At 34.6% G+C, this 25,475-nt stretch overlaps 1 protein-coding gene across 1 annotated transcript in view; it reads left to right on the top strand.

Moving 5' to 3' along the window:
* Positions 1-25,475, top strand: part of LOC145284648 (organic cation transporter protein-like) — a 65,801-nt gene that overhangs the window by 9,309 nt on the left and 31,017 nt on the right. The window contains exons 2-5 of the mRNA XM_080133551.1: positions 12,079-12,275; positions 16,814-17,044; positions 20,152-20,354; positions 23,416-24,189. Of these exons, the coding sequence (XP_079989677.1) occupies positions 12,079-12,275; positions 16,814-17,044; positions 20,152-20,354; positions 23,416-24,189 (1,405 nt within the window). The remainder of the gene's footprint in view (positions 1-12,078; positions 12,276-16,813; positions 17,045-20,151; positions 20,355-23,415; positions 24,190-25,475) is intronic.

Below are 25,475 nucleotides of genomic sequence, written 5' to 3'. Positions count from 1 at the left end.
ATATATATATATATGTAATTCTTGGTTCGTTCGTTATTAATAGTCTAAATAACCACTTAACCGATTGCTTCGACATTTTGGTATAATTTGTTTACTGTACCCATGCGTGTTTTTATATATCTCATAAACAATACAAATGATACCTTGGTTAACACATAAAAAAGAAATGAAAAATGAAGTTTTGAAATGATTAATGTGTTTTATTTTATAATTTAAATTTTTTTATTTTATAATTTAAAATTTAAAACATTCAACAATACAAATAATATTTTGGCTTGATTTTACATTTTATATTGTTCTCGGATCCATATGATGATCCGTCTCCACAAGAATTCAATATTTAACTTCATCTTTCATTATTTTATTTTCGAGAACAGAACCAACATTTTATTTATATTGTTCAACGTTTTTATTTTTAAATTGTAAAATAAAACACATTTAATCATTTACAACTTCATCTTGCATTATTTCTCTTTTCCTTTTTTTTTTTTTTGTTCAACAACATGGTTAATTTTAAATTAAATTTTAATCACAGAATTACATTTTCAATAATCACGTAAATATAAACAAACTTCTGTTTACAATATATACACCCACCGGTGTCAACCCAACGTGTACCGGCCCTGTCGGTGGGGCATTAGAATACGTCGACTACCCCCCTGCAGAGGGTAAAAGTCCCTCAATGGGGGGTCCTGGATATGACCTTAAACTATATCCAGTGATAAGGCCCCAGCTTGTGGGCTTTGGGGAGTGTGGAGCCACTCTTTAATTACCATTGCTCCCAGGTCAACTCTGACCCGGAGTGGTAGTACCTGTTAGGGTCCCAACTATGGGTTGAATACAAACCGACGTGAAAACAACAAATATATTCTATTAAAAAAATTTCTTCAAAATCTTTTGATTCGGCATTAAATAACCCGAAAAGGGTTGATATGCCGTAAAAACAAAACAACCAACCAACCAACCAACGTGTACCTTTTTTTGATAACAGGCTTGGAGGCTATGTGTACAACTAAACGGCAAATCTGCCAAAAAAATAACATTAATACTCTAAGTTAATCTGCCAAAAAAATAACATTAATACACTAAGTTAATCTACCAAAAAAATAACATTAATACACTAAGTTAATCTACCAAAAAAATAACATTAATACACTAAGTTAATCTACCAAAAAAATAACATTAATACACTAAGTTAATCTACCAAAAAAATTACATTAATACACTAAGTTAATCTACAACAAAAATTACATTAATACACTAAGTTAATCTGCCAAAAAAATAACATTAATACACTAAGTTATGTAAAATGCGGAGAATGCTTTGCTTTACAGTTGTTATAAAAATGGAACGGAAATTAAAATTTCGTTCGCTTTTAAATTCGGTATATTTTTACATTACGTCCAACTCATCGTTCACACATTCGACATGTCAACTTTTATAGGTTTTCGGGTATGCTGACAAGGTTAGGGGTGTCTATTCCGAAAGCCGTTCTTAACATAGGTAGATTGGAGGGTTCATTCGTTGTAAACGTACCCGACAACCTATAAATGTAGATATTTCCAATGTGAACGGTAAGTTAGACTTACATAAAAAAAATAACAAAAAGATATACCAAACTGACTTTTTCGTTTAAAAATGGAATTATTTCCCTTTCGTTGATAATTTTTCGTTGATAATTTTTCGTTGATAATTTTTTTTAATATTTAGTATTTTATATATATAAAGTACAATTGTTGAATGTTATTCTTTTGATTATATTAGTTTGGAGGAGGACACAATTAAAAAAAGAGTAAAACGGAGCGAAATTTAAGTTTCCGTTCCATTTTTACAACAACCGTAAAAGAACGCATATTCCGCAAGTTTTATCGTAAGTTATAAACATCTAGATCTACTTACGTTATATTAGAAACCGAGAGACCCATAAAAATCTGGTAGCTGAGTGTCAAATCTACTTAAAATATTGAAAAAGAAAAGAAAACAATAGAACCTCTCCCAAACGTACTGGCAATAATTTGGTTTCGTCCTTCCCTTGAGTGTTTCCAATAAGGAGGATTGATTTACTGAGCACTTATTAAAATTATTTAATTGTTGAATTTTAGCATTTTGGTTAAATTTGTTAGTTTGCAATCGCTGATAGCCCACTCAAAAAATTGGACAAAAGACGAAATTAAAAAGAATGGTACTCATGCAGAATTTGATCCCTCCCCCGGATACCAATTATGGTCAGAGTTCGACTGGCAATCATCGGATTCAACCGAGCGTTGTTCAAATGTTGAAGCACTAAATCAACATTTTATTTATTTTTTGCATAATTAATTAATGATGGGAGTATTTTTCTGTTTATTTTCTTAACAGCTGTTGACAAAAACAATTTGTACATTCTCTTGAAAAAAAAAACAACAAACTTTTCTCTACTTTCGCCTAACTATTTACAGTGTTCATATAAAGCATTTTTAGAATAAAAATTCTGTTTTCAAAAAGAAACGTTTACTGCCAATTTTTTTTTAAAGTGCAAGTTTTCCTGAAAAAAAACAAAAAAACTAACAATTTATGGTAAAAAAAATTCATCTTTTCTTGGGAAAAAAAACAACTTTTATTGATAAATAATTGCAAAAAATAATAAAAGTGTATAAACAATACAAAATGCACTTTTTCTTGAGGAATGTGTTCCATTTTAACAAACTGAGCCACAGCAACGCGTGGCCTGGTACAGCTAGTATATATATATACATATATATATATATATATATATATATATATATATATATATATATATATATATATATACTAGCAGTATTAACCGGCCTTGCTCAGGGGCTGCTTTGATACCGTTTTCATGCTTATTTTGATCTGTATCTTTGGTAATTCTAAAATTTTCTTTCTTTCTTTTTTTGTAGTAAATTTTGGTTATATTGAAACCTTACTGATCAGCATAGCCCCCACACAGTGGGTGCAATGTACTAGCAACAATCCAATTTCTTTGATTTATCAACTTAGCAGCTATTCTTCCAACTCAAAACCAACGACTTTGGCGAGGTTTTTGGTGCCAAATCGAATTTATTCGGCAGGTCCGAACCTCTTATATATCAAGGTTCAAGTATATATACCAAGCATTGACAAAGGAGACTGATAGAGACCGTGCCTCAGACAAATACACTGACAGTGTAACTTTTATATATAGGTAGATAGATTTAATAAATAAAATCTTGCTTAATAAATTTATTTTATTTTTCATCCACAATAACCATTTACTGCGTGTTTTAAATTAAAGTTAACTATTAACTTATTTGATTAATACTTGATCTAATATAAATTATTGGTGAAATTCTGAGTAGACTATAACAAGTCTTTAAATAGATAAACCGTTACTCCCACCCTAACATATAGGCACATCAAACACGACTTTGCTTCATATCTTGCTTCTGAGGTAGAGGTGAATGGTGCATGTTAATACGTATTAATGAAAGTTTTAAATAAATTATTTCTAAGGCTGTACCTAGATAATAAAATCAGTATTCAGTATCTTCTAATATATACTACTGCTGCCGCACGATTTAACGCCTTCTGTTCCTAGCTCTTGGGGTTGGACGCCTTGTCACTGCTGTTGCTCTCTAGGCATTACGATCAGTGACCAGGTGCTCTGTGTTGCATAGAGCATGGAGGTCAACCTTGATGTTGTTCAGCCATCGCTTCTTTGGCCGGTCACGGTATTTGTCTTTGACATCAAAGGATAACATTCTGTATTATCAAAGTTTGTCATCCATTTTCTTCAAATGCTCAAACCATCTCAATCTTCCACGCCTCAGTATAACTTCCAAAGAGAGGATGCTACGGTGTTCTCTCAGATCAGTCATGCGCTTCTTGTCCATAATTTTTGAAGAGCAGATCCATCTGCCCATGGCACTGCCCCTCCTCACAAGCCTGTTTGCATCATCAACAATGTCAGCCAAAGTTTTGGTAGCATAGAGTATTACTCCTCAAACACCAGCAACAAAGACCAGTCCATATAAAGTAGCTAATCTAATATGTAATATAATTTCAGTTTTCCCTTTCTTAAATGTGAGCTAGACATATTTATTGACAAAGTTTACACTGTTCTGTTTGTCGTATTCGGCCTGTGGTGTTAGAAACATACTTTTGATTGAATTCTTAGATTTTAATATTTTATTTCGCTTAGTATTTAATTTTTTGTTTGTTTGTTTAGTTTAGATGAAGGAATGAACTCACTCTTTTAGTCGCACTTACTCCCACTGTGCTCATTTACACCAGAAAAATTAGTTAATCAGAAACATTATCGCTAATAGTTGGATCAAAATAGATGCTTATAACATTGATAAACAAAAGTTTAAACTGCTCTATCGTTAGTTGACATGACGATATTTATCAGTATTTGAGAAATAGAACGTAGTTTTAATTGCAGACGAACGTAAAAGATTATGTATAAAAAAAAGATGGTTAAGAAGCCTGAATGTATTTGAAATTTGATCAAATAGTCGATATTAAAATTATCTTTTCTTAGTTGATATTTTTATTACCGTAAGAAAGCGAAACGTTAAATTCGATTTCATTGAACGCGTTGGACATAAGCGACGGCATGGTATCCCCTGTCGGCTTGTTCTGGAGATATTTTCTAATTTTGGATTAGTCAGCGATTTCTTTCTTGGTCAATGTGAATCGACTTATTACTGATAATCGACTGGAAACCGTACCGGTCTACTGTAGAAATGCCACAAACGATTATTTTTCATGGAAATCAGACTTCTCATGTGCGACCATGCATTTTTATAAGAAGCTATGTTCGTTATAACTGTCTGTTTGTTTGTATATAACGCATTAATTTGAAATAGTATTCTCATCGGTAATCGCGTAGATTGAATGGATGCATTTTATTGAAGATGCGTAAGAAGTTTTGTCAGTCGGTTTATCTCGCTTAACTTTAAAATAGCATTTGGTCTTCTGGGACCAAATCACCATTATTAAATACAAGGCGGGATGATAAAGCTGTCACTCTAAAGAAAACAACACTACAGCTTTATTTTTAAAATTTATAGCGAAAATCAATTCAGATAACTTGTTTATGTAGTAGAGCTGACATCTATTAAATGTAGCTGCCTTCAGCCTCAATCACCGCTTCGATATGGGTCCGGAAACAGATGTGTGATTGAACTCCTGGCAAAGGTGCATTGCAAATGGTAGTTACTATGTAGAAAAATATATTCTGGGGCACAAATAGTCGCTCGTTTTAATGGGTACCCTTTCATTTTGTTGCTTTCAACTCTTTGAGTTAAAAAAATAGGAGGATTTACTTTTGGAACGACCCTTGTATGACTAAGCTATGCATTAGTGTTGCTCAGGGGAAATATATACTAGCTATTTAATTTAATTTAAAAACATTTTAAAGTATCAATTAAAAATTCAGAAAAGAAGTCATGTTATTGTAAGTAGGTTATGTAATCAAAAAAGGAATTAACCAGGTTAATTACATGAAGATAAAAAAAAATATTTGTTCTCAGAATCGATATTTACACGATCTAAAAGAAAAACTCATAACTTCTATTAAATAGGAATTCTTTTTACGCAAATGTGATAAGTAAAACAAAAACTTACTTTCTGACTGGGTTTACCTTCGGCAGCTTCATGCTTCCCTTATTTTGTCCTTTAGTTCTCACATTCTATAAACGATGTCTCTGACAAAGGGGGCAGAATTGCTGTTTTCTCGGTCAGAATCAATCCATCTACTACTTATTGCTGGTCAGATAAAGAAGATCTTCTGTGAAAAAAATGGTTGAAGTTGCTGGTCAGTACATGTTTTTGGCCAGCGTGTGAGATAAAAAAAAATGTCGAACTTTCTGTAATAATGGATCTTTAGCTGTAGCCTCCTGGATCATCTCTGAAGTGAAAACAAGTGCAAAGACAACTTCAGGCTCCACAGATATAGCAGCCATGACTGTGTCTTCCAGCACTTTTTGGTGAGAGGAGATGAGTCTGGATAAAGCATCTTCCTGGCCAATTTTGCTGCCTGGTTGGTACTTTATAGAAAAGTCGTAGTCTAAAAGCATAGTTGCCCATCTTTGTAAAAGGTTTGCTGTATAAACTGGAATTCCTTTCCTGGAACCAAAAATACTTATTAAGGGCTTGTGGTCTGTGATCAGAGTAAAATGCCAGCCATATAGCATTTTGTGAAATCACTTTACCGCGTAAATAATTGCTAAGGGTTCTTCCTCAATTTGGCTATACTTTCTGTCAGTCGGCGTTAACGACTTTGATGCACGTGTAATGGCTTTTTCGCTTTCATCAGGAAAAATGTGTGATATTACTTCTTGGGCTCCATAGTCTGAAGCATCTATTACAACAGTGATATATAATCATAGATTGCAATGTGTCAGCAATAGATCAGAACTAAGAAGTCTTTTGATTTTCTCAAATGATAGTTTGCATGTGTTTGACCAGTTTCATTTGGTATTTTTTTTTGTAAAAGATTATTCAGAGATCCTCGTACTTGTGCAGTTCGGGTGAGAAAAAATCATAATAACTTACAAGGCTCAGAAAGGATTGTAGTGTTGCAACATCCTTAGAAGCTGTCATGTGCTTTATTATCTGAATATTGTCCGGTTCTGGTTTTCGACCATTTTTGTCGAATATGAATCCAAGGTATTTCACAGAAGTTTGGAAGAATTTGCATTTGTCTGGTCTTAAGTGAAATCCATATTGTTGAATCCGTCACAGCACGACAGTAAGACGATGTAGAAGTTCTTCTTGGGATGTGCCTGTAATGATAATATCATCAATGTAGGTGGGAACTCCTTGCAATCCTGTGAGCATTGTATCCATAGTTTGTTGAAATATTGCTGGAGCTGACTTGACCCCAAATGGAAGGTGGTTAAATTGAAATAATCCCTTGTGGGGGTTGATAGTGAGAAGATTTTTGGAATCATCAACTTCCATTTGCAGATATGCATATGAAAGTTCTAGTTTTCCAAAATAAGTTCCGCCGTTGAGTTTTGAGAACAGATCTTCCTCTCCGGATGGTGGATACTGATGTGTCGTCAGTCTGTCATTTAGTTCTGTTCTGAAGTTCGCACGCTGGCATGGTTTGCCATTAGCCTTCTTCACAATGGCCATAGGTGTTGCGCAGGATGAGTAATTTGTATGTTGGGTTAGTACTTCTTGTGGGCGATCCATTTTTTTTCTACTGTAGCCAAAGCTGCGTATGGTACCAGACGCTTTGATCTGAAGTCTAGTTTTGCATCGGCCTTCAGTTTTAAAGTCACTGTAACTTTACAACAACATCCACGATCCTCTTAGAAAACTGTAGGGAAACGCGTGACTTACTTGACTAGCACGTGTGCGTGATTCAATGGATCGATCGTGGAACGAAATGAAAGAGAAAGAAAGGAAAAATTAATATGGCGAGGCAGTTTGTTTTATGGTGGATAATCACGTGACTGAATGTTTATGCAAACGAGATTGGTCTATAAAAGCGGAAGTGAAGCGAGCATGAGGTGAGTTGGGAGAAGGCGTGTTACTTATGCAGACGTGTGGAAAGCTCGTTGCGTTTGGAAGTCGGAAGTTTGGACAACAGTGTCGAATTTAACCGAGAAAGTGATTTGAAGTGCAAAATAAATAACACTTGAGTTATTCAATTATAAAAACATGGCTGAGCTTTGCATAAAGTATGTTGTTAAAATGTGTTTCGGTATCTGCTGCAGCATTAATATTTACAAAATTGAAAATTGTGTTTAAAGAAACATTGAAAACAATCAAGTTCTTCAATAAAATCCAAGCCAAGAAGATTCAGGGTTGAGGCATCAAAAACATAGCACACACCTGAAATTTTTTTTCTTAAAAAGAGATACCGCATGTTAACTCACCAGTTAGTTGTAGTTGTTTCCGATGCACCACATGCAACTTAAGAGTTGGTTTTCTCACCAACTCTCATGTTGACGTGAAATTAAAGTGATACATGAAGTGGTATGGTATCGAACTGAAAGTTCATTGGCTTGTTGTTTATCTCAATTAAGTATATGTTGCTTATTTCAATCAACACGTATATATTTTCATCGAGCTTCAAAACTTACGTAGAAAATGGCAAAAACTGAATTCGATTTGGCTTTCTGGAAACGTCCTAGCATTTTTCTGTGGTTTTTATCTCTTGCTTGTGCAGTATTCATCCTAGAAGTGTTGGCATTATTTTTACCACGAGCATAGTGCATCTCCACACACGACCAACAAGGTGTTCGGACTTCTTTACTGATTTGATGCTGTTTGAAACCGATGGGCTTTGTTGTTGCACCATTGTTGTGTCCTGTTTTAGATGTATTAGTCGTTGATGTTCTTTGGTCAGAATTTGTACAGTCATTTCTGTGTCTTTATTAACCATAGACAGTAGAGATGTACGTATTCAGCATCTTCTGGAGATTGTAGCCTTGCGATGAAAATGAAGCATTTGAATTAATCTTCTATCGGCGATTTCTGCCGAAAACTTTCGCATTACAGATTAACAATTTCAGCATATTTGACAAAATCGTCTGCAGCATTTTTCTTTAATTTCAAACAATTGTAACAAATATTAAATAAAGATGCTGAATCAGCAAAAACGTTTACTAACTGTGCTATCGTTTCATCAAATGTGAAATCTCCTGTTATTTTCGGAAGGATGAAGTTTGAATCTTTTTGATGTTCTGCTGTGCACAGCTTGCAAAATAGTAAACGTAATCTCCATGCGTCAACCATGCATGTGACCTCGTGTTGGAATGTATCCTTGCATCGCCCATATCAAGTAGTAACAGATTTTTTTTAATTTGGATTGAACGAAAAATCCATTAGTGTGCTTGCTATGGTGTCCGGAGAAATTGATTTTAGTTTTTCTATTAAATGTTTGTGAAAATACGCTGTCAAAGTTTCAATTGGCTTGTTTTTAGAGTTTAAAAATTCTTCTTACTGGTTACGCAATATAATTTCCAATAAATTTTGATCGATGATGTAAATAATTTCGATTTTTTTTTCGTTTGTGCACAAAATTTTCTTTTTTTCTCGTGAGTTCACAAAAAGTTATTGTGATAAAATTTCTTTTTGTGTGTGTTCACAAAAAAATTGTTATGAAAAAACTTTTTTTCGTGTGTTCACAAAAAAAAATTATAGTGCAAAATTTTTTCCGTTTGTGCAGAAAAGATTATGCTGAAGTTCTTTTTAGACCATGTGTGCTTTTTGGTTTTTGAGATCTGGTATTTTATCCATCATCTCGTCGCCAAATTTTGTTGCATTTGGAGAATGGTGTGTCAAGATTATTGGATGTACCAATAAAAAAATAAACCAGCTCATTGTATTTTTGAACACAATATATTCATGATAGAAACTTTGAATTATTTACAGACGATACTGAATGTCCAACGATGTTCGCCATGTTGCTTCTCGGTTCGCTCTAGAACTCGTTAATCTTTAAAGGATTTATAAAGGGCGATAACTCTTACTTTCGTTATTTAGAATTATTTCCGCCTTTATCACTAAAACAGTACCTTAAAATAATACATCCAGTTAAATTTAATTAACTATGAAACTTTAACTTGCCCCGCTAGTTATAAAAAAAATAAAATTATTATAGATCAAAAAACTTCTACGTTATTCGAGCATATTCAAATTAATATTCTATCATTATACTAAAAAAGGGCGATTCAGCATCTGATCCCTTATAGTTTTATTCTATATTCTTCCATAACGCAGATTTATATGTTAAAATCTTCCATAGTCTCTGGGTTTAGTTATATTTGAAAAAACTGCAGATTTAATTCTAATTGTACGTAATTTGGAATTAATTTATCTTGTGACTCCGCCTTATTACATTAGTGTTCATCGCTCTAACCCTTTTGTACAATGTGTTGATGACTAACCTCTCTTCTTCTCTCGTGTCCGTAACTCCCTCTCCTTATTAAGAGTAAAAGTAAATATAAACTTAAGGCATGAATAATAATAATAATAATAATAATAATAATAATAATAATAATAGTAATAATAATAGTAATAATAATAATAATAATTTATATATCTATAAAAGTGAAAGTGTATGTCTGTCTGTGTCTATCTGTGTACATTTCCCTACAAATAACTCTGTCAATTTTCAGTCTACAGACTCGAAATTTGATATACAGAGTACTGAGATTTGGAAAAATCTTTGTAATCCGTTTTCGACCAGAAATTTGACTGTTAAAGAGTCAAAGTTGACCTTTCAGAACTCTACTAAATTCCTCCGCCAATTTGTGGTATAAACAATTGAAATTTTAGATATAGGTTCCTTGGACATGGATCTCATTTAATAACTTGATTGGAGCCCAAAACAATAAATGTTAATGGGTCATTATAGGGATCAAAGTTTAAAAAATTTGACCTCTGCGGTTTCTACCAAATTACTCAAATAATTTCTGGTCTAAAATTTGAATTTTTACATAAAGGGTACTCAGAGATAGGGCAAGCTTTTTAATCGGTTTGGGTTAAAAAAATTTGAGCTACCAATATATAAATGTATGTATGTATGTTTAAATGTCTGCCTAAAATTTTCGGCAGAAGCGACGGATTTTCACAAGATTAGTATCGTTTTGAAGCTTGACCCTTCAGACGACAAATACCGAAGAATTGGCTAAAAATATTAATTTTTTCACCCTCAACTGGGCACTTTTCTACAGGGAGGGGTCGCTTTTTTCACCGATATTTTCGAAACTCATCCCCTCTTTTCCAATCTGTAGCCTTAATTTAAACCTACGTCACTTCCGGTTTGGCGGTGGTCATAACAGCAAAGACGTCGCGTTTTCCCCCCGTTCTTTTCCTCCTTCGCGATACGAGTTCGAGCCTGCTTTCCTACTACCACTTTTTTTTTTTTTGCTCAACATACACCTTCAAACACCCGGGCAACGCCGGGCTGAAATGCTAGTAGTAGTAGTAGTAGTAGTAGTAATAATAATAATAATAATAATAATAATAATAATGATAATAATAATAATAATGAAAACAGCTGAAATATTAAAAAAAAAAAAACTTGAATGTTTAAACTAACACACAGGAACAATAATCGCGGGCCAGACAAACTACTGCAAAGACAAAATATGAAACACTACATGGAAATAAGAACACGGAAACCACATATCTATAAGTTCTCTAACCCCACCCTCATCCTTCCATTGCCACATCACTGCCCCCCCCCAAAAAAAAAGAGTGAGACCAAATAACCAAGTAGAGTCAAGGAGGAAGGCAAGACCGATGAACTAACCAGGCCTCCGCCAGATAAGTGCGAAGAGAACTGGGACCTTGGAGAGGCTTATTATCACTCAAATTCCAGTGAAGACCAATAGCCGCTGCCAATGAGAAATCAATGTAAAACAGCTGTTGCGATAATGCAATTTATTTGCAAATGTTATCGAAAGATGTGGAGAGTACTGGAAACCTGAAGAGACTTGTTGTCACTCAGCTTCCAGGGAACACCACAGGCTGTTTTCTAGGAAAGACATTGAGTACCTGTGTGAAAGCTCCTTGTGGGCCAGTAATGATAATATAAATGGCATTACGGGCAGTAATAATATTTACCATCTAGATTGAAAAGAAAAGAGAGAGAAAGAGGGAGATAGGAAACAGAAAGGAGGAACTATGACACGATTTTTTTTTAAATAAGACTTGATAGTTTGGATTATTTTGATTTCGAGTTTTATTTTGGTTGTTATTTTCTCACAACGTTTAGGTCGATATAATCTCTCATCTTCTTCGGGTGCTTCTTTTCGAACTCGGGAATCTTTTATCTCAAGATACACTTGAAGAAAAACGGCGGTTACATCGATGAAAACGTTGTGAAATAATAACCAAAATGAAGATAATCGTCTAAATAATACAAATAATACAAAGAAAGAGTGTTTTTATCTGTTTTAATATGCTTAATTTAACTGGCTTTGCAAACTCACTTTTCAGGATCAAGCAATCTAACTCGAGATCACTGGATGACCCAACGGATCACCTTTTTTTCGTATTTTATTATATACAAGTATCAGCTAAAAACATTTTTTTTGTCTTTTCTTTTTTTTTTTGCTGACTCGTTAGGATTTGAACCGGAACACCAGTGTCAGGTTTTGGACAACCATACGATCGAAAGATACCACCGTAAAATGGGGAAAATCGCAGTGGAAAGTTATGGAAAATGCGCGGTAAAAATACAACGAGACGAAGACTTCCAATTCTTGTCTTGTCCTGGTAATTACAAATACAAAGATGGCAAATACGCATCTTTTGTATCTGAGGTGAGTTTGTTTATTTATCTTGCGGCATATCAACATCAATAAACTCGCGGCCATTTCGAAATAAAATTACGAAAGTGTCATTAAATTATAGAATTATATAACCTTGATTTAATATTTTTGTTATTTATAAAAATATTATTACTAAATATAGATCTTCGTCCATGCGTTGGAAATTTATTCTTTACCGAATTGATCTGAGCAATATAAATTTACGTTTATATTATTACACTATTATATTATAAGAGTATTATTATAGTATTGTTATATTATTACCATATTATTATTATTATTATTATTATTATTATTATTATTATTTACTCACTAGGAGTAGTCACACAAGGCATCATCAAAGATTGCTCTTTGAGAAGAACTTATGGTGTTCCCTGGAGTCTGGGTGACAAAAAGTCTCCTCAGATTTTCAGTAATCCCCACCTCTTTCGACAAACTTTGCAAAAGAATTTGCGTTATCGCTATATCCGCTTACCATTGGTTTCTTCTTGGCAGCGACCATTGGTCTTCACTGGAAATTGAGTAGCAATAAGCCTCCCCAACGTCTCAGTCCTCTTTGCACTCAGTCAGCTGGGGGTTGGCTAGTGCTTTCTCTCCTCTGTCGTTCAATCCTCCTTGACCCTCCTCATTAGAGCGCGGTATATTACAATTATGCAGTTTCAGTTTTTATGATTTCATCTGATGTTTCATTGTGTTTTATATTTGTGGCCGTTTCTATCTGTCCAGTTTGTGTCTGTAGTTCATGTGCGTTAATCTGCACATTCAAGGGTTTTCCTTAATATTTTTGCAGTTTTCATTATTGTTACCCGTTGTATTTTATCATCTATCCCTCTGATTCCAATCTCTTCCATTCTTTTTTCAAAGTTTTTCGGTATTGCTCCTAGCGCTCCTATTATTGGTGGTGCAAGATTGATCCCTTTGAGCTCTCTGGCCAGTTCCGTGTATTTGCTCCGCTTCTCAGTTTCATTGATCTTCACTCTGTGGTCTGCTGGAACCGCAAAACCTACAATCTAGCAGGACTTTGCCTTCTTGTAAACTCTTATGATACCCAGTTTCCTTGCTTGGATGCGTTTATCCGTTTTATATCCATGTTCCATAGGATCTTGTAACTTTCATTTTCCAGTACTGCTGCCAGTTTGCCAGTTTGTACCATTTGTCTGAGTGTTAAAGGTGCAATCGTCAGCATAATTTCCAGTGCACTGCCTTCCCCACTTGATCGTATCTATTTTTATATTTTCTGGGGCTAGTTTGCTGCATCCACTTATTTTGTTGTTCATTATTTCATCGCTTTGTCCGCAGTCTGCATTTGTTGTTTTATTTGTGTGTGTGTGTGTGTGTGTGTGTGTGTGTGTGTGTGTGTGTGTGTGTGTGTGTGTGTGTGTGTTATTGATCCTTGCTTTGATGTGGTTGGTTCTAATTGCGTTCTCTTGTGCGACTGTCATTAGGGATTCAGTTTCCCTGTTCAGTTTTCCTTTTTGTAGCCATTTCCATGTATTTTCGTTAATCTCATCTTTTGTTATCCTTATGAATCATCCACATAGCTGTTTCTCTTCACATTTTTCTTTCTTCGTCTTTTCGTTTTCTATTTTGTTTGTTTCTTCCGTGTCTTTTGCTGCAGTGATTATTCTTTGGCTGTTCTTCATGTATTTTTTTAATTCTTTGTGTGTGTGTGTGTGTGTGTGTGTGTGTGTGTGTGTGTGTGTGTGTGTGTGTGTGTGTGTGTGTGTTTACACAGTTTTCTATAAAAGCCAGCCCTTTTCCTCCGTCTTTCCTTTTCACATAGTGTTGGCCAGTATCGTCCTTTGGGTGTAGTGCATTGTGCATGATCATGAGTTTCCTGGTCTTCTGGTCGAGAATGCTCAGCTCTTCTTTGGTCCAGCTTATAAAAGGTCTAGAGTACCTTATTAGTGACATTGCTCACATGTTTATTTCTTTTTAATAGCAATTTAATTGTTTTGCGAGCTTTAAATACTGTCTTTATATATTGTTCATTCGTACCCTCAACGTGTTCAGATGGTCACTGGGCATAATAATACGTATTTAGTTACTTAAATGAAATCGATAATGTAATTCGGATTACACATGAAATGTATAGTTTTTTTTATATATATAAAATAAATATTTTATATTAAAATTTATGTATAAAAAAATATTCCGAATTCCATTAAAATAGGACAATTCTCTGATTTTTCTAGGATTCTTTCAATCAAGAGGCTTGATAATTTTATGTCGAAACCAAACTACTTTCATAATATATAGAATAGTTTTAAGGCTAATAAAATTAACACTTGAATTATCCGCAAGAACCCATGGCGTAACAGTAATGTATATATGTATATATACTATTACATAAAAAGAATATTTTGTGTATGTGCGTGTGTGTGTCAGTTCGTTCCTTATAGACTCGGAAACGGCCGAGCCATTTTTTTTTATTTCACAGTAATATGCTTGATGTATCCGGGAGTGTTCTTACGTAGGTTTTGCAGTATGCAAAATATATAATCGAAAAAATCTTATTAAAGAAGGAAGTCCGATTTTTACCAAAGTTAATACTTTTATGCAACAAGTGCATTTGAAAAGTTTTAACACCGCACAAGCAGAAAGGCCCAGCCTATAAAATCAACTATTGGTTATTTTATAAGACGGGGACACGTTTGAAATGAATACTTCTTTTTAGAGCACAATAGAACCATAATACTTGATGTTTGTACGTTTAACTTTAATTCAAGTGATTATGTAAAAATAATTTCATAACATCAGCAATTGGTTCGAAATGAATGTTTCTGTTTATAGCACAAGTGAACTATCATACTTGACTTTTACATTTTAAACTTGAAGTGAAGCCATTATTTACAACTATTTATAAAAAAAAATCAGCAGTAGATTCTGTACAGTGCAATGCAGACTATAATGTATTGTCGACTACGTCACTGCTAGGAGGCATGTGAAGCTTCCTCCCAGTACAGATTTCGGGAGAGTCCTAAATAGAGCAGATTAGATTTCACCGATTTTTATGACAATAAACGTATGGGAGGGTTGAACATTTGTTGATCCTCATTCAATTCCAGACAACGTCGGGTTTCCCTGTATATATATATATATTAAAAGTAGCCCATAGAATGTAGTAGAGAGGAGGAACATTCTTTTATTGCTTAGGATTGTTGAAATTACCTGCAGTGTTATAAACGATACTGAAAGGGCTTCTCGTTGATATCTATGCATTTCTGGACACGTTTAATAACGTTTGCAGATACTGGCTGTAGATTGTCTCTGGTGATTCTCCTGATAGCGTTGGTAATGTTCTCCTTTAGTTGGTCTAGATTGTGATGATTATTTGAATAAACTTTTTGTTTTAAAGTCCCCTAAAGATAAAAATAACGTGATAACAAGTCCGGGGAACATGGTGGCCATAACCATTTGCTTATTGTTCTCTCTTCCGTAAACATATCATGAACTCGTGTCAGTGATCTCTGAGACGTGTGGTATGTAGCACCATCTTGTTAGAAAAAAGACGTATTTTGTCTTGTGGTGTCAGTTGGTCGATAAGAGAAAGATTAGGGAGACCGGGCTACTTTTAAGTGGGCCTCCCTGTTTGTTTATATATATATATATATATATATATATATATATATATATATATATATACATACACACGTTCATTTTTGTGTGTGTGTGAAATATTTAGTAGACATTTACTGTGCGTCCCAACATGTTCGAAATAATTTTTACTTACATAAATTTCTGAAAATTATCCGATGAGATGCCGATTCAGTAGCCCCATGTTCATATTATAAAAACCATATGAAAAACTGTACAATTTTTTAGTTTAGTTTTCTATATTAGTTTAACGTAAAATATATTTTTCGCCATGTTTTTTAACGAAAATCGTCTACTTTGTTAATGAACTGAATTCTGAATTTCTGGTTACGCTAAACTCACATTGGAATACGAACTTTTCTATATATTTGTACTATTTTTTAAGTGGCTTTTTGCCTCAATAACTGGTGGGAATTAATTTTATCTGCAATCATGAATAGCAATGTTTAAATTTTACTTTTTTATTTTTCTTTATTTAATAACTTTCAAAATGAAAAATATAGAAACTAATAAAAGACGCATTGTAATATGTGATTCTTAGAGCAGACATACGCTTGTATTTCATTTTTCAAAAAAAATGTAAAAAATTAGAGTTATCTCTTTTTTATTATTTGTTTATATGGACTATTTTGGGAGGAATCGACTTGTTTCATGCTGTTTTTCATTTTTAATATATGATGTATCGAGATTGATAATAATCTTGAAGCTGTGCCTAAAATGCGGGATGGAATTATTTAAGATTTTTTTCAAGTCATTTTTTTTAATCAAGTTTAGTAAAGTCTAAACTACTGTTTTCATCGATAACCGCGTAGATTGAATAGACATATCTTGGAAACGATAATACCTGGATTTTCTTTACTGTTAATTTTTTATTTCTTTTTTCTTCTTTTCATGTGGGTCTGTCTGTCTGTCCTTATTTGTTTGCCCTTCAGTGGGATTTGGTCTGCGACAAAGAAGAACTCGCTAATCTGGTCACTACTGTTTTCCATGTGGGGATGATGATTGGCGCTGCCCTCTTCCCGTCTCTAGCAGACAAACATGGTCGGAAGCCGGTGTACGTCGGGTCCCGCATCGGGACGTTTGTTGTCAATCTGGCAGCAATTCTTTCACCAAATTATGGGTTCTTTCTGGGATGCCGGTTCCTCTGCGGCCTTCTCCAACCGGTAAGTTAATCTTTAATATTCGGGGTTCGTCAGTGAGGAAAATAGTTTGATCTGCCTTATATACCAAATATGATGATGATTGCAACGTCTTACCCGATGAGTACCACTCCCTCAGACACTTAAAGTCCATGAGCCGAAAAATGACTTTTTTTTAGTCCAACCGGTGAATTCACACGCTCAAGCAGGCATGACACTGAAGACGGTCATTGAGATCAATTATTACATGTTTCCAGCATTTCAAGCCTCCACGCGTCACAACTTTTCCACCGCCACAGGGCCATTTTTATAGACAAATACCTGAGGGAGTATCTATACAAATATGATGTTACAGTCTTAGCTTTGTACGACAGCTAAGTCTCTCTCTCGGTTCAAAATGTTCAGATCCAGCAACAAGCAAGAGCAAGATAGCCAGCAGCAAGTTAAACTACAGACTAGCTTAATGCGGGTACTGGTCTCTCGCTTTATGATTTTTTAAATTAGAGATCTGCTTCTCCTAGAAAGGTTGCCTTCACCACGGCTTACGGGAGCCCTCTCCACCCCAACACACACATACATACACACAAACACACACGGTGCTAGTTGGCCGTTGACCCCGAAAAAGGGTTCATTCGCCCTTTGGAAGGTCTTGTTTTTTGTGAGGAGACTAGCCACCCTCCTCACAAACCAAGTCTGGTGGGGGAACCAGTTTAGTCGCCGGTGACCCGAGCATGAGGCAGGTAGTACTGGGTTACATGGTACCATGTAATTTCAGCTGGCATGTTATATAGAATGGCGCCTAAAAGTTGTTGTTCGGCCATATTCTTCTCTGGCGCTTATCATCAGGAGCGATTGTTGTTGTTATCTGTTTTCCTTTTCCTTTGAGGTAAAAAAAGATAACAAAAATCGCTCCTGATTGTAAGCGCTGGAGAAGAATATAGCCGAACAACAACTTTTTGCCGCCATTCTATATAACATGCCAGCTTAAATTAAAAAGCCCGTTCGGCAAATGGAAAAGATATCGAAAAAAGAATAACCCAGTTCTGTTTAATAAGACGTGCTTGAATAATGACTTGCTGCCAAAATATATACATATATATATATATATATATATATATATATATATATAACTACTTAATTTACTCACATAAAATTAATAAACGAAAGTATAGATGCACCAGCCCAGATGTGGTAACAGTACTCTATGCATTAAGTATTTACTTCAAAAGTGCTCAATACGTAGGTAGAGCTAGTTAGTAATTTATAAAATATATATGGAGATTAAGCTACACTGAATATTCCGCGTTTCATCTACTCTAGGACTCTTCAGGCTTATACGCATAAGCCTGAAGAGTCCTAGAGTGGGTGAAACGCGGAATATTCGGTGTAGCTTAATCGCCATATATATTTTATAAATTACTATATATATATATATATATATATATATATATATATATATATATATATATATACATGATATTATAATTTACGCAGATTGCATATTATTAAGCAGATATTTTAATTTATGCAGATTGCATATTATTATTATAGAATCAATCTTCTATTGAATATTATATATTACGCGGGATAATTTGCCTGCTGGTCTAATTCGCAAAAAGATATAAATAAATAAAAATAATAATGATAATGTCGTTTCTCAAATTTCGCTTGCGTTTGTTTACAATATCACGTCTGTTGATATTTGGCTTCACGATAAATGCTCTGAAAAAGTCACTACTGATTAATGATTAGTTTTAAAATATGCAAACGAAGAAATGATTTGCGGCAATTTCAAATGGTATTCTACTTCTTTTATCGTAAATTGAACACATTAATAAGGAAAAAAATAAAGTAAAATGAAGTATACCCCGGTTTGAACATGGGATTATTCGATCTGTAGTCGAATGTTTTACCACTGAGCTTCAGATGACAGTAAATCTGTTTGTTTGTTTTGTTGTTTTTTGTTCGATTTTCGATATTTATCGGATGACTTTCTACACAAGACATATCTAAGAACATTGCCAGACGTATAAATTAGCTTTGTATGAAATTTACAAAATATAGGCTCAGTCGTTTAGGAATCGATGAGGAAGGAACTCACACACACACACACACACATACATACACACACACACACAAAGTGACTTTTATATAATAGATAGATAGAGATAGATAGATTAAACGACGCGCGTTAGTTTATTTACAAATTTGTTTATATTAATTGTTAAAAATGTGTATATAATTCAATTTATACAAAAATTGGGATACACTATATATATATATATATATATATATATATATATATATATATATATATATATATATATATATATATCATACTTTGGGTAATTGCGCCAACTAAAAAAAGTGCTCTTTATATGCATGGTTGCCAAAAGAGCACTTTTAGCTAGTTAACGCAATTACTCCGGACTTGGCGCAATTACTCCAAAGTACGGTATATATATATATATATATATATATATATATATATATATATATATATATATATATATATATATATATATATATATGTGTGTGTGTGTGTGTGTGTGTGTGTGTGTGTGTGTGTAAGAAAACTGAAATAAATATAACTTCAAAATATTATTAAATATTCAAGAATAATGTTCCATTAATGTATGCTTTTACACACTTTATATATCTCCATTGATTTTTTCTTCTCCAAATTTGTTGTTTACCCAACACAAATAAATACACATTTTCGCTGCGATGGCATTCTTCATATAAGGAATAATTTTGTGACTTGTTTTGATAACTATTATCGTTGAGATAAACCAACATACAACAATTTGGGGCTGACATCTGATAATGTAAAACCTATTGAAAATCATATTTCCCACTCATGAGTCTATCACAAACGTTTATCGCCACTTCAAATTTTGTCACTGGTAATTGCAGTTTCTGAGAAAAAAAAGTATCTGATTTTTGTTTCAGGATTAAGCTGTTTTCGCGGTTTGTTTGTTTCTTTCGTTTATTTCTTTTTTTTTTCTTTTTTTTTTTTTTCGTTTTTTATTTCTTTTTTTTTCGTTTTTTATTTCTTTTTTTTTTCATTTTTTATTTATTTATTTTTTTTACTGCTTTGTCTGTATTTTGATGATTCCCTTTTTTTGCAGGGTATGAACGTCCCAGGTACTATCATGATTGCTGAACTCTTCCCCACGGAAAACCGCACCCATGTCTTGTTGCTTGGTGGTGTCATGTGGGTCTTTGGCGTCATCATTATGGCGCCCGTGGCGTATATTTTTCGCAGTTTCAACTGGCGAGTTTTACACACAGTTTTCACCTTTTTCTTCATTTGCTCCTTCATTGAAATTTGGTAAGTTATTCCGGGAAATTGCGCACATTTTACGTACAGTGTCACCACCATGTAATAATGGTTACATTATCTGTGTAGATATGATAATTTGAGAAGCAGATAAGTCAATTATCATCTTTTTTTGGACTACTTTCAATCTTGAAAGGTAATGGGCGCCTCATGTAAGAGTTTCTATGCAGGGAGTCGATAATCAAGCGTGATTAGTATTATTTGGATTCTTTGGACTACTGCTCTAATATTGAGTGTTATTTTTACAACATTTCGATCGCTGTAACCTCCGATCTTCTGAAGGTGCATCGTGTTGAGCTCGAGAATCTTTTTGTCGAACTTGGGAATCTTTTTGTCGAATATTTCTGCCAGATTTTGTCACGGAACATCGAATGGGCCTTTTATTTAACTCATGAGTTAGCATGCTATCGTTCCGTCACTGGGTAAGAGTCCTTAGTAGAAGTTGAAGGTTCAATACTCAGTGCGGGCAACATTCAGAATACAATGTCTAATTGCTTAGGACTTGAGAACAGTAGTCGGAAGGCTTCAAATAATATGAATAATCAATCCTCATCTCAAAAATTCAGAAACATTGTGAAGCATGAGTTGTTCAATCGCGGTATATTTGCCGATGATACAACGCCCTATAACAGGCACGGCGTAAAAACGGATGTACGCAAATCTAATTCAATAACAGAATCTTTAGAAAACGAGCTCCAGACTGTAATGGATTGGAGCCGCAAATGGATTGTAACATTAAATGCTACTAAGACTAAGCTACTCTACTTTAACAATTACAAGAGGCGTTCCTAACCACCGATAGCCATGACAAATAACACCCTACCTGAGAGTTCTTCCTTCAAGCATCTAGGTTTAACATTCACAGGCAATCTGAGCTGGAACAAGTACGTTGAGGACATTGCGAAAGCTGATGCAAAGAAGGAGATTTCTCGCTGCCATGATAGAAGATACTCACACCTGAGAGTATCCTGTACCTCTATAAAGCCATCACTCGCTCATGCATAGAGTACTGTTGCCACATCTGGGCTGGTGCATCTACTGATAGCCTCTCCCTCGTCGACAGGATAAAAAAAAAAGAGTCTCTAATCTAATAGGTCCCGCATTGTCAACTAAGCTCCAACTCTTGTCCCATCGCCGCAATTTTGCATCTCTGTGTCTGTTTTACAAGTTATTTAATAGAATGTGCTCTGATGAACTCATTGCACTTATTCCCCCTCGACAACCTTTTTAGCAACAAAATCACACCCTATCACTGTTGAAGTCTCTAAATGTCGGAAAGACTTATAATTTGTTCCTTTGAACAGCTAGACTTTGGAAGTCTCTTCTTGATACCTGCTTCAATGACTATAATTACATGCAGAAGTTTAAGTGTAAGGTTAACCAATATCTTGCTCATCCCCCTAAACCTGGTCCCAGATAGTAACCCCTTACGTCCAAGTTGCGATATGTCTTGCTTGAGGTGAACATGATTAAAAAAAACTTTGCTGAACTGAAATCGATTGCGTCCAGTGGCAAAGAAAAGTTCAAGACGACCAGAAACAATACAGAGGGCAGCAGAGAATAATTTGCGATACAATATGATCCCCACAATATCTCATACATAGAATTGTTAAAAAATTACAATCTTATCTGCAAATTATATTTGCAATAAATAAACTTCAGTTTATGCCTGACTTGTCCACCAAGTTTCAGTCAGAAATGTTCAACAGTCTTTGTGCTATCCCTCTTCAATGGGCACTTTTACGTTAAAAATACACCTGGATATTACGTGCAAAATGTTTAATAACTCTGACACATTCCTTCGGGACAAGATCAAAGTGTAGTATCTGTTCTTCAGATGTTGCACTTCAATTTCTTGTTCTCTATCAGTGGGGGAGAAATCCTTCACGACTGAGACAATGTTTATTTTTGTTCCTTTTCTCCACGTTAAAAAACGACCCTGGTGTCTAACTCTGTCCCGTGGGGAGGCATAGTAAATAGGAACTCTGACACATTCCTCTTTTCGCACTGACATGATTTTCGCTACGATGGCATTCTTCAGATGAGGAATAGTATTCAGACTTATTTGGATAAACATTATCTTTGCAATAAACTAACACGTAAAAATCCGCAATTAGATCCAGTAGTGTATAGCCTATTGAAAAATCATACTTTCTACTGATGAGACTATCACCAACGTGTCCCCATATACGATTGAAAGACGATAAAACGAAGATTTGTGGATATTTGTGACTGAAACTTGGTGAAAAATCAGGCAGATAGAGTGAGAGAAAGGAAGAGGTAGGTGATATTTTTTTATTCTTATCTTTGTATTTCTTTACAATTAACTGGCTTTGCAAACTCATATTCTTCTGATTAAAACAATTTAACACTAACTCAAACGCTGACCAAACAGGTTATATGTTTCTAATATATATGTATATGTGTGTGTGTGTGCGTGCGCGTGTGTGTATAGAAAGAGAGAGAGAGAGAGAAATAGAAAGAAAGAGACTTGTGAAATATGTCCTTTTGCGAATATTTTCTATTCTTAATGTATACTAATACTTTTTAAATGAGAAGCTCGATGTTTATTAAGATATAACAACAGAGAATACATAAAATGGCGGCGTATTGGAAATGGAATAATGTGAGTTATTTTAGTTCTTTCTGAATTATTATGCATTTTTCTATTTGAGAATTTTCTAGGATTTTTTACTGATAAGTCCAGAGAGGAAATATCCAGTATAAACATGCAATTAGCAGTTGTTCCACGTGAACGAAACAGGTCTATTGGATGTATCGAAGTTTTCTTCTTTGTTTGTTTGTTTTTTTTTTTTTTAACAAAATGATTGATAACATGAATATAATCTCGGACTTTGGAATCTAGCAAAATGTGTGTGTGTGGGGGGGGGTGTAATAAATTTCATTTTACGTTTCAAATATGTAGAGAAATAGACATGAAACTTGTCAGATTAATAGTAAAAATTCTCTAAAACCTCATGGATTTTTTTGCATAAGTTTTGCAGCTTTTGCAGAGAAGCTGGTGATAAACTTTTTCTTTTAATTTTTACAGGACTTTAGACGAATCAATTCGTTGGTTGATTGCCAAGAACCGGTGGTCCGAAGCCAAAAGACTAATCCGAAAGGCGGCAAACAAAAACGACGTCGACTACAACTACGTGGCTTATCTTTTTCGCCATTTTGACCCAGATGAGAGAGAAGAATACCGGGAGACTTCCGATAACAGAGAAGCGGAAACGGAAGTAGGAAGTGAAGATTGTTCCGTTTCCGGTGATGCATTCGAAAACATTGAACCGGTGCAGGTGACGCGAAACGAACTTAACGAGACAGAAAAAGGGTGTTCGAAGGAGAGGAAGAACACATTCAAAGACGATATTGATAACACGGAATCAGTAAATAATGGTCGCTCTTTTTCCAAACAGGACAAAATTGACAGCAACAAAAATATGGAAGAGATGAATACGACGATAAGATCTGGACAAACTAGACAAGATCTACAGGGTCCTGGGCTTGCTGGTCAAAGCAATGAAGCGAACGAAAACGAGAAAGACGTTCGAAATATCTGCGTTGTCGGAATGTGCCAGGGTAAACATGTTATTTCTCTTGAAGAAGGTAATAATAACCAAATGGATGTGTCCTCAGTGGTCAGTACAGGTGGAGTTGTCAAGTTGATATCCTTAAATCCATTGCTAGACAATATCACTCAGAAGAACATCGACAAACAAACACAGAAAAACACCATGTTGCAGTGCAAACTTCCTGGAATGTTGTATATTATTAAGGAGCCAGTTCTGCGGCGAATTGTCTTCATTTGTTTATATTTGTGGTGAGCGATTTAACCCGTTTTTATGCATATCTTTCTATGATATTTACAAATTCAGTCTCGAGACTATGGACACCCTTGGAAGGTTAGCTGCAAGTGTAACTGTGAGGCAAGGGTTGCTCAATCCTCAACTACACCTCTCCTAAATCGGGACTGCTTGGGTCCAGTGGCGAAGAGTGGCCCAAAACTGACTGGAAACAATGCTGAGATAAGCGGAGAGTACATACAGCACATGAAATTCCCACTGACCAGTCTCAACGTTTTTTAGATCTGGTGATATGACGGGAACCGGTTTCAACGTGATTATTCCATTGTAATATATGGTTTCAACGTGATTATGCCATTGTAATATACGGTTTCAACGTGATTATGCGATTGTAATATACGATTTCAACGTGATTATGCCATTGTAATATACGGTGTGGTTGTGATTGCGCAACCCTTACCTCGCAATTACACGCGCAGCAACCTTTACAGAGGTGTCCATTGTCTCTGGGGATTGAACGGAGGTATTATCTTACAGCAGAATACGTATCTCAGTATATTTCTATCTAAATAACGTATGTATATATATATATATATATATATATATATATATATATATATATATATATATATATATATAGATATATATATTCAGTTGTATGGTAAAATGTCTTACTTGTAAGTCTATGCGATGTATTCCATTATTAATTTCGGAAAAATTTTCCCTTTTCAAATGGTGTGCGTAACAGGTCGATTCAAAGCATGCTGGATGAAGGGCCGGAAGTTGTGTAGTATATATATATATATATATATATATATATATATATATATATATATATATATATATATATATATATTTGGTAAAACTGGTAATTAGTAAAAGCCTGAAGAGAGTGCTCAATACTATTGCAGAGCAAATATGTGTTTTATTTTTTATTACCGTTAGATCGTAAACACAGTCCAATATCCGAAACATATGTAACCAAACAGATAAAACGGTGATAAAAAAATAAAAACATATATATGTGTGTGTGTGTGTGTGTGTGTGTGTGTGTGTGTGTGTGTGTGTGTGTGTGTGTGTGTGCGCGTGCGTGCGCGTGTGCGTGTGTGTGTGTGTGTGTGTGTGTGTGTGTGTGTGTGTGTGTGTGTGTGTGTGTGTGTGTGTGTGTGTGTGTGTGTGGAATTCTTGATAAAATTATTTATAAAAAAATAGATTACTGGACTGGCATCAGCTATAATCGAAACCGAAACCAAAACTTATGAAAAATTCTTGATGAAATTATTTATTACAAGAAATGGAAGAC

Source organism: Euprymna scolopes, chromosome 9 (genome assembly GCF_053919585.1).
Source record: "Euprymna scolopes isolate OS-2025 chromosome 9, ASM5391958v1, whole genome shotgun sequence".
NCBI classification, from domain to species: Eukaryota; Metazoa; Mollusca; class Cephalopoda; order Sepiida; family Sepiolidae; genus Euprymna; species Euprymna scolopes.
Note: the sequence above shows the minus strand (reverse complement) of the source record. Positions and strands in the feature narration are given on the sequence as shown.